The sequence below is a fragment of the Bos indicus x Bos taurus genome, chromosome 15 (genome assembly GCF_003369695.1).
Source record: "Bos indicus x Bos taurus breed Angus x Brahman F1 hybrid chromosome 15, Bos_hybrid_MaternalHap_v2.0, whole genome shotgun sequence".
Classification (NCBI taxonomy): Eukaryota; Metazoa; Chordata; class Mammalia; order Artiodactyla; family Bovidae; genus Bos; species Bos indicus x Bos taurus.
The window spans coordinates 78,033,845-78,049,018 of record NC_040090.1 but is presented as its reverse complement, the minus strand read 5'-3'; the positions used below and the strand labels follow the sequence as shown (position 1 = coordinate 78,049,018).

The window sequence follows — 15,174 nt, the reverse complement described above, 5'->3', positions numbered from 1 at the left end:
ACCAGTCTCTGTTGCCCAGAGACACGTCTTGTTAGAAATGCAAGAACTGTGATCCTGAGTGCATTCGTTTGCCAGGGCTACTACAGGAAAGGGTGGCATAAACAGCAGAGATGGATTGTCAGATTGTCGACAGACTCAGATACATCCTCCTGAGGGCTGATGACAGAGGTCTGTTCCATGCCTGTTGCCTCATTTCTGGTGTTTCGCTGGCAAGCTTTGGCTTTCATTGGCCTCTTGGAACCACCACCCTGATCTCTGTCTTCATTTTCACATGGTGTTGCTCCTGTATGTTTGTCTGTCTCCAGATTTCCCACTTTACAAGGTTACCAGGTACTTAAGCCTCTTCCCGATAACCTCATTAACCTCATTTTAACTTGATTATAATCCTCTGTGAAAATCCTGTCTCCAAATAAGGCGACATCCTCAAGTACTGAGAATTAGGGCTTCACCATATGAATTTTAAGGGGACACAGGTCAACACATAACACTAAATAAGTGTTGACAACTGTGTGCCCCCTATACCCTGTCCCGCAGCTCCACCTGCGTTCACTTCAGTTCAGTCGCTCAGTTGTGTCCGACTCTTTGCAACCCCATGAATTGCAGCACGCCCGGCCTCCCTGTCCACCACCAACTCCCAGAGTTCACCCAAACTCATGTGCATCGAGTCAGTGATACCATCCAGCCATCTCATCCTTTGTCGTCCCCTTCTCTTCCTGCCCCCCAATCCCTCCCAGCATCAGAGTCTTTTCTAATGAGTCAGCTCTTCACATGAGGTGGCCAAAGTACTGGAGTTTCAGCTTTAGCGTCATTCCTTCCAATGAACACCCGGGGCTGATCTCCTTCAGAATGGACTGGTTGGATCTCCTTGCAGTCCAAGGACTCTCAAGAGTCTTCTCCAACACCACAGTTCAAAAGCATCAATTCTTCAGTGCTCAGCTTTCTTGACAGTCCAACTCTGACATCCATACATGACCACTGGAAAAACCATAGCCTTGACTAGACAGACCTTTGTTGGCAAAGTAATGTCTCTGCTTTTGAATATGCTATCTAGGTTGGTCATAACTTTCCTTCCAAGGAGTAAGCATCTTTTAATTTCAAGGCTGCAGTCACCATCTGCAGTGATTTTGGAGCCCAGAAAAATAAAGTCTGTTTCCACTGTTTCCCCATCTATTTGCCATGAAGTGATGGGACCAGATGCCATGATCTTCGTTTTCTGAATGTTGAGCTTTAAGCCAACTTTTTCACTCTCCTCTTTCACTTTCATCAAGAGGCTCTTTAGTTCCTCTTCACTTTCTGCCATAAGGGTGGTGTCATCTGCATATCTTAGGTTATTGATATTTCTCCCGGCAATCTTGATTCCAGCTTGTGCTTCTTCCAGCCCAGCGTTTCTCATGATGTACTCTGCATATAAGTTAAATAAGCAGGGTGACAGTATACAGCCTTGACGTACTCCTTTTCCTATTTGGAACCAGTCTGTTGTTCCATGTCCAGTTCTAACTGTTGCTTCCTGACCTGCATACAGATTTCTCAAGAGGCAGGTTAGCTGAGGTGTTATTGACGGTATGTGTGCTCAGCTTGTTGAACGAGTTGTAGTTAGTAGGATGTCTGTCTTGTTCAGAATGAAACCAAAAGGAATAGCACTGTGATGAGTGGGATTCCTCTCTCTGGCAGCCCAGGCCCTGTAGGGGGGCTGCACTGCGGCCCCCGTCCTTGTTCCCCCTTCTCCCCTCACCTCTGCTGTTTTGACCTCATGGAAGCAGGCCTGAAGGGGCTTGGGGAGAAGCCCGCTGGGATGTTTGCAGCCGGTGGAGGTGCCCCTGGGTGCAGATGTGATTCTTGGGGAGCTTCTGGAGAGACCCTCAGCTGGCGCTTCCCCTGCCAGTCTCTGGATGCCCTGGGACCTCCCCCTTGCTGGCCCTCACACTCCACTCCCTTCAGTCCAGTTCAATTCAGTCGCTCAGTCATGTCCAACTCTCTGCAACCCCATGGACTGCAGCACGCCAGGCCTCCCTGTCCATCGCCAACTCCTGGAGTTTACTCAGGCTCATGCCCATTGAGTTGGTGATGCCATTCCCGTGGCCCCCGCTGTTTGATGTCCCACCTCTCTGCTGGATCTCTCCACCCCTCTGTGCAGAACTCTGTGCGAAGCTGTCGTGTAAAGCAGCCCCGTGCTGGCTGTGTTCCACAGGGCCTGATTTGCTTCATGGGAAACAAGCACCTTTGTTGTCACTGGAAGCAAGAATCAACTCCCAGAGTAGCCTTTTTAAACTCTGCTGACAGGTAGAGACGGCTCACCCATGGCCTCTCGCCTTTTAGAGTTACTTTTCAGGCCGGAGTAAGATCTCAGTGTTTGTCCCTTCAGGTCCAGTGGATGCTGGGCCTGCTCTTCAGGTGATTCCCTTGAAGCCTTCCCAACTTGGCTTGAGGGCAAGGGTTTGTGTTCCCCTCTTTTACTCCGTGGGCAGAGGTGGGGGTGGACAAAGAGCACACATCACACTTTCCAGTAACATACCCTCCTTGGGCCTTTGTACCCTCTTTTGTCTTGTTTTAACTTGATGTTTTTGTACTTTCTTGGATTGAGATACATAGTTGATATATAACACATTAGTTTCAGGTATACAACATAATGATTTGATACTTGTCTGTATTGCAAAATGATCACAGTAAGTAACATCTATCATAATATATGTAAGAATTTGTATAACATCTGTCATCATATTTAGTTACATTTTTTTCTTGTGATGAGAACTTTCCAGGTCTATTCTCTTAAAGACTCCAATACACAGTGTGGTATTAACTAGAGTCACCATGTGTTTTACATCACATCCCCATGACTGACTCACTTTATAACTAGAGCTTGGTCCCTTTGATGCCCTTCGCTCATGTCACCCGCCCTCCACATCCTTACAACTTCTGCTTCTCAGAGGCTGCGGAGACTGAAGGGCTAACACAGCAGAGCTTAACCCTTCCCAAGCTCTGCGTGCATAGTCTGTTCTTCCGACGTCTCTGCAGGTGTTCACTGTGCCTTGCCATGGAGGACACTGGCCAGTCACTGAACAGTTCTGGGAGAGGGAAGACGCCCAGATGCCCTTGGAGGGATGGTCTCATTTGTAGAGGAGCCCAGAGGACCATTCACTTATATTATAGACGGGGGTCGGGGGAGTGACTCACTGAATGTGAGCTCTGACCTTGAAGAGAGCTTCCTTGCATTGCAGCTAACACATTTAAACATCACAGAACACACCTTAACGTGAAACTTATTTGCCTGTTTTGTCAGGCAAAATTTGTAGAAAATTTTAGCTGCTTAGTCATTTCTTTAACACATTTGGATTTTCCTAATGAACTAACCTGACAGGTCCCTGTTTTGCCTGTGTGACTTTGTACAGTATCTGTGAAGAATATCTTATTATGGCCGGGAGAAGAGAGTAGGCTCTGTGTGTGTGTGTGTGTATAATCCAAAAGCAGCATTGTGTTCATTGTTCCACTCTGCAAAGATCATTCTGTTCTAAAGATATGATATAAACAATGGTTCTTTGCTGTATTTAATTTCACTATAATAGAATTAATTCAGTAGATTAAAATAACAGTTGATTATTTGAATGCTAACGTACATTACTTATATCTGTAGAGCATTTTAATTGATTAATAAAAGATTAGTTCAAGTTCATAGCATTTCTATCATCTACTTGAATAATGATAATTTATTAGTCTATATAATACAAAAGTTTTTGTATTATCACCAATGCAGTGGACATGAACTTGGGCAAACTTCAGGAGATGGTAAGGCCCAGGGGGGCCTGGCGTGCTGCAGTCCATGAGGTCACAAAGAGTCAGACACAACTGGGCTACTGAACAACAACAACATAATATAGAAGTACTAATTCCTTTTGTCTTTTTTTAGAAATCAGATAATATTCAGTAGAAGAGATCACACAATCAAGACCCAGAGTTCAGAAAAGGTGATAGGAATTTAAATAGTAAAAGCTGATGGCCAGACAAGAAGCACTATTAAAACCAGCCTTTAAAGCTGAAAATAAATATTTGAATTCTTTGAATAAAAAGTCCAGAATAATTGTGAAAGATAGGGTGATAGTACCTGAAGTCATGGCTTTTGGGTGTGACAGGGACCCTGAAGGCCTGATGCTGCTGTCGGTGGAGACGGCAGCCCAGGGGCGAATTCTTTCCACTTGGTTCTTGGCCAGAGAGAGTGAAATGAGAAAATGCAGGCAACATAGCAACTCCTAATCCTACAGACACAAAGAAATAAGTTGCAACCAGTCAGTCCTAAAGGAAATCAACCTTGAATATTCATTGGAAAGACTGATGCTGAAGCTGAAGCTCCAATACTTTGGCTACCTGATGCGAAGAGCTGACTCATTGGAAAAGACCCTGATGCTGGAAAAGATTGAGTGCAGAGGAGAAGGGGGTGGCAGATGATGAGATGGTTGGATAGTATCACTAACTCAGTGGACATGAGTTTGGCAAACTCAGGGAGATAGTGGAAGACAGAGGAGCTGAACAACAACAATAGGGCAAAGAGAGATTTTTGATTCCTTGGATAGTATATAGTAAAATAGTATTTATTATGCTTCCTTCATGGCTCAGACAGTAAAGAATCTGCCTGCAGTGCAGGAGACCCAGGTTCGATCCCTGGGTTGGGAAGATCCCCTGGAGAAGGGCATGGCTACCCACTCCAGTATTCTTGCCTGGAGAATTCCATGGACAGAGGAGCCTGGCAGGCTACAGTCCATGGAGTCACAACGAGTCAGACACGACTGAGCAACTAACACACATTTATTTAGTAAATTATAAATAACTAAAGTATCTTTAGTTGTAAGTATCAGTTAGGTTATGGTGTTACAATGAAGATAGAATATGAAAAAATATTAAGACAGAAATGTTTGCTTTTGGCCATAGGGCATTTTATACATAGATATTTAGTATTTATTTTTTGGTAATAGTGCTTACTTATTTCCAGTTGTTTATTTTAAATTAACATGAATGGTTTCCCCTTATAAAACTGGCTTTTGCATATTTTAAGCTTTCCAAAATATTTTTAGAAATATGTTTCCAACGATGGAAAATTATTACCACTATGAGATTTCCAACCAACCATGTTCTGCAATGTTATTTCACTTCTAATGTATCATGGGAGGTTGGTTTTACTCTTATAAAGAGTGTCCCACTTATGCTCACATCCACTTCAGGCGGTTAGAAGCATGCAGCTACTGTTTGTCCCCAAAGCCTTTTGGAAGAATGTGGCAGGGAGACTTTAAACTTTAAAAACCCTTTTACATCCATTGGTTTAATAATCTTTTCAACTAATACTGTGACATAAAGTATGGCATATTCAGACGGAGGTGGTTAAGACACTGTCCCTGTACTGAAAGAGCTCCGTCTTCTGGGTTGGGTCTCCTTCCCCTTCCCCGCCTCCACGCCCCACCATATGGTCACAAAAGTTCCTAACTCTATGTAAACCCAGGCTTGGTTCCTTTTGAATATTTTTCTGTTTTGAGACATTTTATGGCTTATTGCTGTGTACTGCAGAGTATTAGTAGACTAAGTATCTTCATGCTGCTGTGTTTGTTAAACGTTTTCCTTTATGTGTGACCATGAAAGGCAGTGAAGTGGAAGCTTGATTATCCGAGTCACAGCTCTTGCTTTAATGTTTCTATATCTTCTCATAGACCCACAGGGACATCCAGGCCATAGACATGAACCTCCCAATGTCAGTATGAAAACATCAACTGCTTCAGTTTCCCCAGTCTCAAAGAATGTGACCACTACCACCTTGAAAGACATAGGAAAATCATCATCAGAAACTAAAGATTCCCCAGCTTCAAATCATGGGACATCCACCACCTCGACACCCTTTGCAACATCTAAAATGATAACACCAGTGGTCTCAACAAATATGACTTCTACCACCTTAAGGTCTACACCCAAAATAACAAATGTTTCACAAAATACATCCCAGGTATCAGTATCCACAGTGCCCACAGCCCACAATAGTTCTTCATCAGTAACAGGTATGTATAAAATGGACCTGTTTTTCCCTATGCTGAAAAATGGTTGTTAAAATGCTGCATTTATACCATTCCATTCTGTAAAATGTAGAAATTTAGGCAATTATTTCTCATTTCCTATATAAATTAGTTGTAGAGATCAGGAAAAGAGTTGATGTAGTAACTATCTTGTTCCTTTAAGAAATTAGCTTCTAAGTTAATCATGCCAAATAATGACTGTATAAGATCCATCTGTAAATAAGTAAATTATCCTAATGGAATTTTATTTTGCATGATTTAAAAACTTGTCATACCTTTAATTTTTGTACCTCACTCTAGAAGGGAATTAGGTAGGGTCAGTCTCCATGATTCTAAACCTAAATCATGGTGAACTTCGGTTTTAATCCACTTGTGCCATAAAGATATTTTTTAATGGTATTAGATATAGTCACATATATATTATTAGTCTCAGCACTCTTTTTCTTCATTTGTCTAAAATATAATGCCTGTGAAACCTGGAATTCAAAAACCTTAAAATTCTCATTAAGTTATCCAAAGTTGAACTTCTCTTTAAAAGCTGTTGATTACATTTACCAGAACGAATATCAGACTTTATGGTTTCTTTTTTGTGTTTTTATATACTTTTATTCTGAATAGTTTCTCTTCCTTATTACTACAATTTATGTATTGACTTCACAAAATTAAAATAGTTAAAATTCACAATTTGTTCAAAAGGAGGAATTTCAGTTAGAAGCATTTATTCAAATTGGATCCAGTTTCAGGATTACAGCTGTTACCCAGACAAGTTTTGTTTAGGGCATGAACTCTTAAAGAGAATTCATAAAAGAATTCCCCAACTCGTGCTGCCTTGGATGGTTTTGGTAGCCCATCCAAGTCCAGTCTCGCATTAAGATCTTGGGACTGCATGCAGTGGGGGTTTCTTTAATAAGGGATGTGTTGGGTCAGCTGAAGAAAACTAAAGCCAGGCAGTCACTAGACACAAAACCAACTGGAGAGCAACTTCATGTCCTTCTTATCCCCAAGTCAGAGTGCTTACATGGAAATTCAGAATGTTTTAGTTGATTACAATGTATTTTAAAAGCACTAAAACCTGTTTTTTGTTTTGTTTTCTTCTAGTCACAACAACTATTATTTCTAAGGAAAATAAAGGATCAAAATTTGATACTGGCAGCTTTGTTGGTGGTATTGTATTAACATTGGGAGTTTTATCTTTTCTTTACATTGGATGCAAAGTGTATTATTCAAGACGAGGCATTCGGTATAGAACCATGTAAGTTTTGATTGGCCAGGACTTTTAGTATTATTATTATTAGTTCTTTATTTAAATATCATGACAAAATATAAGAGTAGAGCCAGTGTTCATCTCAGTGATTAATAATTCATAGATTTATGACTTATATTCCTATTAATCCTTTGTGCCTAAAGCAAATTGGGTACAAGCTCATGATTATAATTATTTGCAAATGAAAATGGATGTATATACCTGTAAAAATGATTGTATTTTATTAGTGTGCCATCCTTTTTCTTTTTTTAACCGGAGACCCAAGTTTAATCAGCCTTTTTCACATGCTTACACCTCTAATCACAAGAAATACCGTATCAGGTCTCCTGAGGCTGTTGACTTAGTGCTGCCGACAAACGTAAGACACACTAAAGTAGCATCCTCAATAAAAACATGATTTCTCCTTTCTGTGACAAAGGAAATAAAGAAATTCTGACAGCCTCATTTTCCCTGATAATGAGTTGTTAGTATAATATATATTGTCAGTTAATCTGTAGTAAAACCATCTTTTCAAGTGAGCTTTATCAACAAGTCTTCAACAACAAACCATGTCATTCTATAGAGCTGATGGTTTTTAGAGGTATCATCTCCCAATTTTTGTTACTACAACAAAGTCCTTTTGGTTTTTCTTTTGAGTCTTATATGTACAAGAGTGAATTTATTCTTTTGATTGTTCAGTTCAGTCACTCAGTCATGTCCAACTCTTTGAGACCACATGAACTGCAGCATGCCAGGCTTCCCTGTCCATCACCAACTCCTGGAGTTTACCCAAACCCTGTGTCCATTGAGTTGGCGATGCCATCCAGCCATCTCATCCTCTGTCGTCCCCTTCTCCTCTTGCCCTCAATCTTTCCCAGCATCGGTTAATGTATATATAAAATAAATACCATAGAACACATGGCATTTTCCAAAATTTAAGTTGTCATATGTCAATACATATGTGTCCCATAGAGTTCCATGTCAGAAACATTTGGGAAATGCTGATTGAGCACAGTAAAATTCTGTAAGCCTTTGATATGTTGATGTACATTTTGAATTTCTAGGAGGAAATTATAATATCGAAATAAGTCTCAGATTTTTCACTGAACTAAGAAAACCAGACTTTAAAAAATACTTAAATTGTAACTTACCTTCCATGTATAGTAGCCATCATATCCAGCTTACTTTAAAAGAATATCAAGGTGGTGTTTTGTCAGATTAAAGCACATTCAGAAACATTCATTCTTCCTCTTGTAGCCTAGCCTGTAAAAGAAGAAGGAAAAAAAAAGGAAACTAACTAAATCAAGTTAATTCTAAAAATGCTTTAACATTTGAAATATTTTTTAAAACCACTCTGTTCCTAGAAATATTTATCATCTGGCTTTTTTTTTGTGCGTGTGGTAAATTTCAGTTAAACAAAAGGCACATTTTGATTAAATTTAATACGTCTCCTCTTTTATAATATCAATATTTATTGATATTCTTGAGACTATAAAACTATGAAGGAACTAAATTTAAGTGTGCTGTTTTCATTTTAAAGTGCCTTAACTACGAAGTATGTAATTTTAGCTTTATGGGTCAGCTTTTTTGTCACAGTACATGACCACATAATGCTGCATGCCCTGTGGAGGACATCAGGGCCAGAGTCCCCATAACTGAGGGAACTGTGTGGTGTATAAGGTGGTGTGACTCTAGAAGTAGTCTAATTCATATCACACAGTAGCTAGTGAAAACACTTTATTTCATTGAGTCTCAGAACACATTTTTGTTTTTGTGTTTTTCTACATTTTAACACCTCTGAAGTAGATGTATGTTACAGTCTATGGGATGAGAAAGCATTGTGTTGTAGTTTAATTGGCCATGTTTTTCTTGGTGCTACACTTTTTTTTAAAGTGTACTTTAAAGCCATTCATTCCTTTGAAGTTATAAACAATGACATTCCATAAATAAAGACTTACTATTTTCCCATTAAGGAAACTGAGACCAGTATCTAGTAATTATGAGCATTTCTAATTTCCTTTATTGGATAATAACACTGATTAAAGTGTTAGCCACTCCAGTGTTCTTGCCTGGAGAATCCCAGGGACGGGGGAGCCTGGTGGGCTGCCGTCTATGGGATTGCACAGAGTCAGACACGACTGAAGTGACTTAGCAGCAGCAGTAAAGTGTTAGCTGCTGTGTTTCTTAGGGTTGCATGGATAGACGGTGGAGTGATGTGGTAAGAGATGGGGTTGGGGCAGACAGACTTAAATTTGAGTCTGGTTCTGTTGACTAGCGGGGTGCCTGCCTACATTCATGTAAACGGTGTAGCACAGTGTCTAGTAGTCAGGATGAGAGTCCACAGGCTTACATGCTTGCTTAGCTTCTGATCTTCTGCAAAATGGAATTGATTGATTAAATACCTACCATTGTCCACACACACACACACACACACGTTTTTTTCAGCGCCCTCCTTCTGCTTAGGGCTACTGTGATGACTGAAAGAGATATGGGTGCAAAGTCTGTAGCAGAACACCTGGCACATAGTAGATGCTCATAAAATGATTGTTCTGGTTATCTTCTTTTTAAAAGAGGTTTATAATAGCTAATTGATGAAAAGTTACAGCCACTGTAGAGCAGAGATTTGAGTGTAGATCCATTTTGCAACCTGAATACGCTGCTTGAATCCTTAACCACTATAGTATACCAGGTACTTTTGCTTAAGAAAACACAAAGCAATACAGTTTTGATTCTGAAGCTAGAAATTATTCATTTCTTAAAAATATGAACTATAAGTATTTTGATACAATATAAAACACAAAGTAATTTTAACTTTTGATTTATTACAGTGATGAACATGATGCCATCATTTAAGGGACTCCAAGAACCAATGGAAGGAAGAGCGATACAGCCCTATCAGCTCATTTTGATTTATTACTTTAATACAGTATTCTTTTCTTGAAAATAGCATAAACAGGCCATGCATATAATATACAGTGTATTATATAAATATGTAAAGATTCCTCATGATTATTAAAGGAAAAAGGTTTTGGTTTGGGGGTTTTTAATGAACATATGGAGCATATAGTTAATGCAATGGTATTATATTCAGTTTTAGAAAATACATAGTAAGACAAACAAGTCTGGTTTTACTTTTCTGTGGCATTGGTCACATAGGCCAGTAATTGGAAAGCATCATCACTGAAGGGTATGATGCCATCTGGTCATTCAGATAAGGAGCTTGTCTCAGCACTAAGGATTCTGATGTCTTTGTTAGTCATACAAAGAATCTCAGTGCTAATAACAGCTGGATATATCCTAATTACCATTGCCACATAGCAGAAATTATATGAATAAGCCACGTCTTAAGCATAATTTTAGTTTATTGTCTCTTCAGAAACCATCAATATTTTCTATATTTAAAGTTAGTTATATTATTTAGAACAAAATACATGCCCTCCCCCACCAAAAAAAAAAAAATTAAAACTAGAAACAGTATCTGGGCTCATCCTTGTTAGAGAACCATTGGAGAGCCTGTATTTTTCTTTTGCGCTTTCAATAGCAGTTGATGTAACTGCCTTTTTTCCCCTCTGTAATTGCAGTGTTTAACATAATAATGTTTTAAAGACTTAGTTGTTAGTATTAAATAAATTAGATTATTTGCTACTGTGAGAACACTGTCATCACTGGAAATTGCTTTATTTCATGTTCAGTTGTTAATTTTATATTTAGTGAATATTTTTAACAGATGGAGAACTGCTTTCAATGTTTAGAAATGGTTAACATAATGTAAACAGACCTAGCTTTAAAAAAAAAAAAAAAGACCTTTAGATGATTTCCACAGCAACACTTAGCACTCTTTGGTCCAAATGAGAGGTAAGTGCTGTGTTTGCCAAGCCGGGGGCTGTGGGGCTCCCCTCGGGCTGCTACACCTGTAGGTGCACTCCGTCAGTGTCACTCAGAGATTTGGGGAAATAGCGTTTTTACACTAAAACACCAGCATATTTTGGAATAAATTCTTACACAGTTTAAAACAGGAGTTTTTAAGACTGGACATTCCTGCTTCCATATTTGGGTCTTCTTTCAACTACTCCTCTTCTCCCCTGCTGAGGAGGAGGCACTTTCAGATGTATTATGTTAATGGAGAGAAAAAGCATAATATTGTAAAGACAGCAGTATTAGCCAACATATTTTGGAGTGTTTTCAGATTTACAGTTTATATTCCAGCACTCAAAACTCAGGGTCAAGTTTTAACAAAAGAGATACTTAGTCATACTACGTACTAACATACTGTTTCTTCTATCTTAGACAGTCAAAGTAAATCACACCAATTTCTGACAGCCCAGAAATGAGCTAAGAAGTCCTAATAAATGTGTACGTTCATTTAGGAGGAATTAAACGTAACTTTTGTGCAGAGAATCAAGAATTCTGATATGAAAGGATCATTTCTACTCACTGTGTATTGTGGCCAACTGACATGATGAATAATAAGAATTATCCAAAATATGGATGTGACAGGATGGGTGGATGTGACACATGCAGTGTGGAAGGAGAATTATGAAACATGTGTTTGCCTTAGTTTGAAAAGAGATCTGGGCTGATAGAGAACTTGTATGTTACTAACTTAGCCATTACTGGTCCTTTAACCACTGCTTCACTTTTTTGCAAAATATACTGAAGACACGTTTTATAGTAAAGAAGGCTTTTTAACCTTAACTTGTCTTCTGAATTCTTGATATTTCAGTACTTCAAGTCAGTCAGAACTTTGTAGACAGGCCTGAAATTTTCTTGAATACTTGTTTCTTAGCACTTTGAAAATATAAAACCACTTTTTAAGTACTGAATGTCATTATTTGCCTTTAAAATTTCCTGTGCTTGGGGCTTGAAAAAATTTAGTTATGTCTTTTTCTGTATATAAGTTGTATAATTTGTTACTTTCAAATATCAGTAGTTCAATGCAATCAGGTTTTGGGGTTTGGGGTTTTTTTTGTTTATCTGCAAAAAATAAGGGAAACAGCTATATAAACCAGTATTTCACTTTGGAGCACATTTCCTAAGTATAAATTTATCTTCCTCATTATGTTTACTTCAGCAAATGTTCAGTTTCATTTGCATTCTTTAAGAATGTATTTACTTGAAGATAAAAGCAATTCAAATATATGTTTAAATATTAGGTAGAATTCAACCTATGATTTTTAAATTTCCTTGGATAGTCCATACAATAAATAATACAAATACAGTTAATGAGAGCTGGCAAAATTAGAGTGATAATTTTGTATTTTTCAGGAAAAAATTATAAAGCAAATTTCTGTTACATTTTTTCTTTTTATTATAAGGACCAACTTTTGGTATTTCCTTGTTACTGAGATCTATTTTTAGAATAAAATTTTGTTCTTTATCAGAGAGTAGTGTGTGGTTTTGCTTCATTTTTATCAAACTCAGGAGAAACTAACAGAAAATGCCCAAAGTGAAAAGGCAGATTGTTGTGCGGTCGCCTGGCCCAGCGGCAGGCTCACACGGAAGCTTGTTACGGTAGATCCCAGCCCAGGTCTGCTGAATCCGTCTCTGGGGTGGGGCCCGGCAGTCCTGTCAGGTGATTCTGAACACCAGAGTCTGAGAGGCACTGCTCAAAGGACTTTCATTTAAAGCCATTTATTTTTATTCTTCTGGGTAGAACCTTTAAAACAAGTATATCTGTTGTAGAAATTTTAAAATTACCATTCCTGATATAAATCAACTGCAAATGTATTAACATACGGTTTTTCAACACTTTTTCTTTACAACTGGATATAATTTAACTTTATCGAAAGGATGACTTGGCTTCCCAGGTGGCACTAGTGGTAAAGAACCACCTTCAATGCAGGAGACATAAGAGATGGGGGTTCTACCCCCAGGTGCGAAGACCCCCTAGAGATGGGCACGGCAGCCCGCTCAGAGAATCACATGGACACAGGAGCCTGGCGGGCTACAGTTCATAGAGTTGCAGAGTCAGACATGACTGAGCGACTTACCACACATGCAAGGAAGACTTAAATATATATTGTTACAGAGGGGAAGGGCTTCCCTGGTAGCTTGGACGGTAAAGCGTCTGCCTACAGTGCGGGAGACCCGGGTTCGATCCCTGGGTTGGGAAGATCCCCTGGAGAAGGAAATGGCAGCCCACTCCAGTATTCATGCCTGGAAAATCCCATGGACTGAGAAGCCTGGTGGGCTACAGGCTCTACAAAGAGTCAGACATGACTGAGCGACTTCTTTTCACTTCACTTCACTTCAACCAAGGGGAAAAGGTGCAGTCTGCAGAAAATTCTTTATATAATAAAAAGTACTCCTACAGTAATATTTGTACATAATTCTTCCTCCGTCCCCATCATTACTTCAGCTTCACTCTGTGCAGAGTTATGCCCCCAGCGTCAGGCTTGAATGTGTGTCTTATTTAGGTAAACAATGGTATGAGTATAGATACAATAAACATCACATTTGTCGAGGAAAAAATGCCCTTTTAAGGTTCAGCTTATCATTTTTTAAAAGATTGAAGTATCTTATACATACAAAAAAAATGCCGTGTGTCATCACCAAGATGGCAACATAGATTGTTCCTGACTTCCTCTCACCCCACTTACATGAAGCACAGCTAGCTAACAACTGTTGTGCGCTGAGAGAAGCCTGGAACACAGGAGTGAGGCTGACGCATCCCCTTGCACCACAGACACCAAGAAAGACCACACTTAAAGGTACAGAGGAGGGGCTACATAGTGACTCACTGCCCCTCCCCTAGGCCAGCACCACACCTTACCAAGAGGTCTCCCTGAGCTTAGAGTTACCCCATTTGGAAGAGAAAGCCCAGAGTGGACATCCAGTTCCTCCAGCACTAAGGGTCACTTCTTTGGAGCACCCACTCGTCTCACCCCATGGGAACTGCAAGGAAATCTGGGGGGGCTTGACCACTGGGAATCCAACAGAGAAAAGGAGAAGGCTTGCAATAACCAGCACTCAGAACGTGGCAGGTGAAGTCGACCAGCAACCTGCAAGTGTTGTAGTCCCAGCAGCTTTGCTCATCTGCAGAATCAATTTAGTGACACAGTCTAACCTGGGAACTTGATGAGGTGCAGGTCTGCCTGATTTGGGTCCTCAAAGGGATTTGGCAGCCCCGGAACGTGGTCTACTCTCACTCCCAGAAAGCTGAGGCATACCCTGGCCCACTGCTGAAATGGAAAAAAAAGAAAAACATATAACCTGCCAAACTAACTCAGAAGAAATAAAAAATTTGCACAGACCATTTATTAATAAGGAGACTGAATGGGTAGTCAAAAATTCCCAGCACTAAAAATACCAGGACCAAAGAGCTTCACTGGAGTATTTTACAAAACACTGAAAGAACTAAATCATTATCAAAGCTCTTATTAAAAAAAAAAAAAAAAGAGGAAGGAATGCTCCCAAATTGGTTTTATGAGGCTCGCATTACTGTAATACCAAAGTCAGAAAAGGCTACTACCAGGAAAGAGAACTATAGGCCAATATCCCTGATGAATATAGTTGCAAAAATTCTTCATAGAGTATTGGCAAACTGAATTCAGCAACACACACAAAAAAGATCATTCACCGTGATCAACTGGGACTTTTATTTCTAGGATGTAAGGATGGTTTAACATATGCAAATAACTCTGTGATTCATCACATTAATAGAATGAAAAAAATATTTCAGACACAGAAAAAGCATTTGAAAATCTCAACATCCGTTCATCTTAACATAATTAAAGGAATGTACCTCAACATAATAAAAGTTATATACGATAGGCCCACAGCTAACACACTCATTAGTGAAAGGTTGAAAGCTTTCCCTCTAAGATAAGAACAAAACAAGAGGGAGGTCTCTGGTGGTCAGGTGGATAAAATTCCATGCCCCCAATG

The 15,174-nt window shown here is 39.5% G+C and overlaps 1 protein-coding gene across 1 annotated transcript in view; it reads left to right on the top strand.

Annotated features, from left to right (window-relative positions):
* TMEM123 (transmembrane protein 123) overlaps window positions 1-12,669 on the top strand; it is an 80,633-nt gene extending 67,964 nt beyond the window's left edge. Inside the window, exons 10-12 of the mRNA XM_027563948.1 lie at window positions 5,688-6,029; window positions 7,143-7,296; window positions 10,116-12,669. Of these exons, the coding sequence (XP_027419749.1) occupies window positions 5,688-6,029; window positions 7,143-7,296; window positions 10,116-10,140 (521 nt within the window). The 3' untranslated portion in view covers window positions 10,141-12,669. The remainder of the gene's footprint in view (window positions 1-5,687; window positions 6,030-7,142; window positions 7,297-10,115) is intronic.
* Window positions 12,670-15,174: the final 2,505 nt, after the last annotated feature.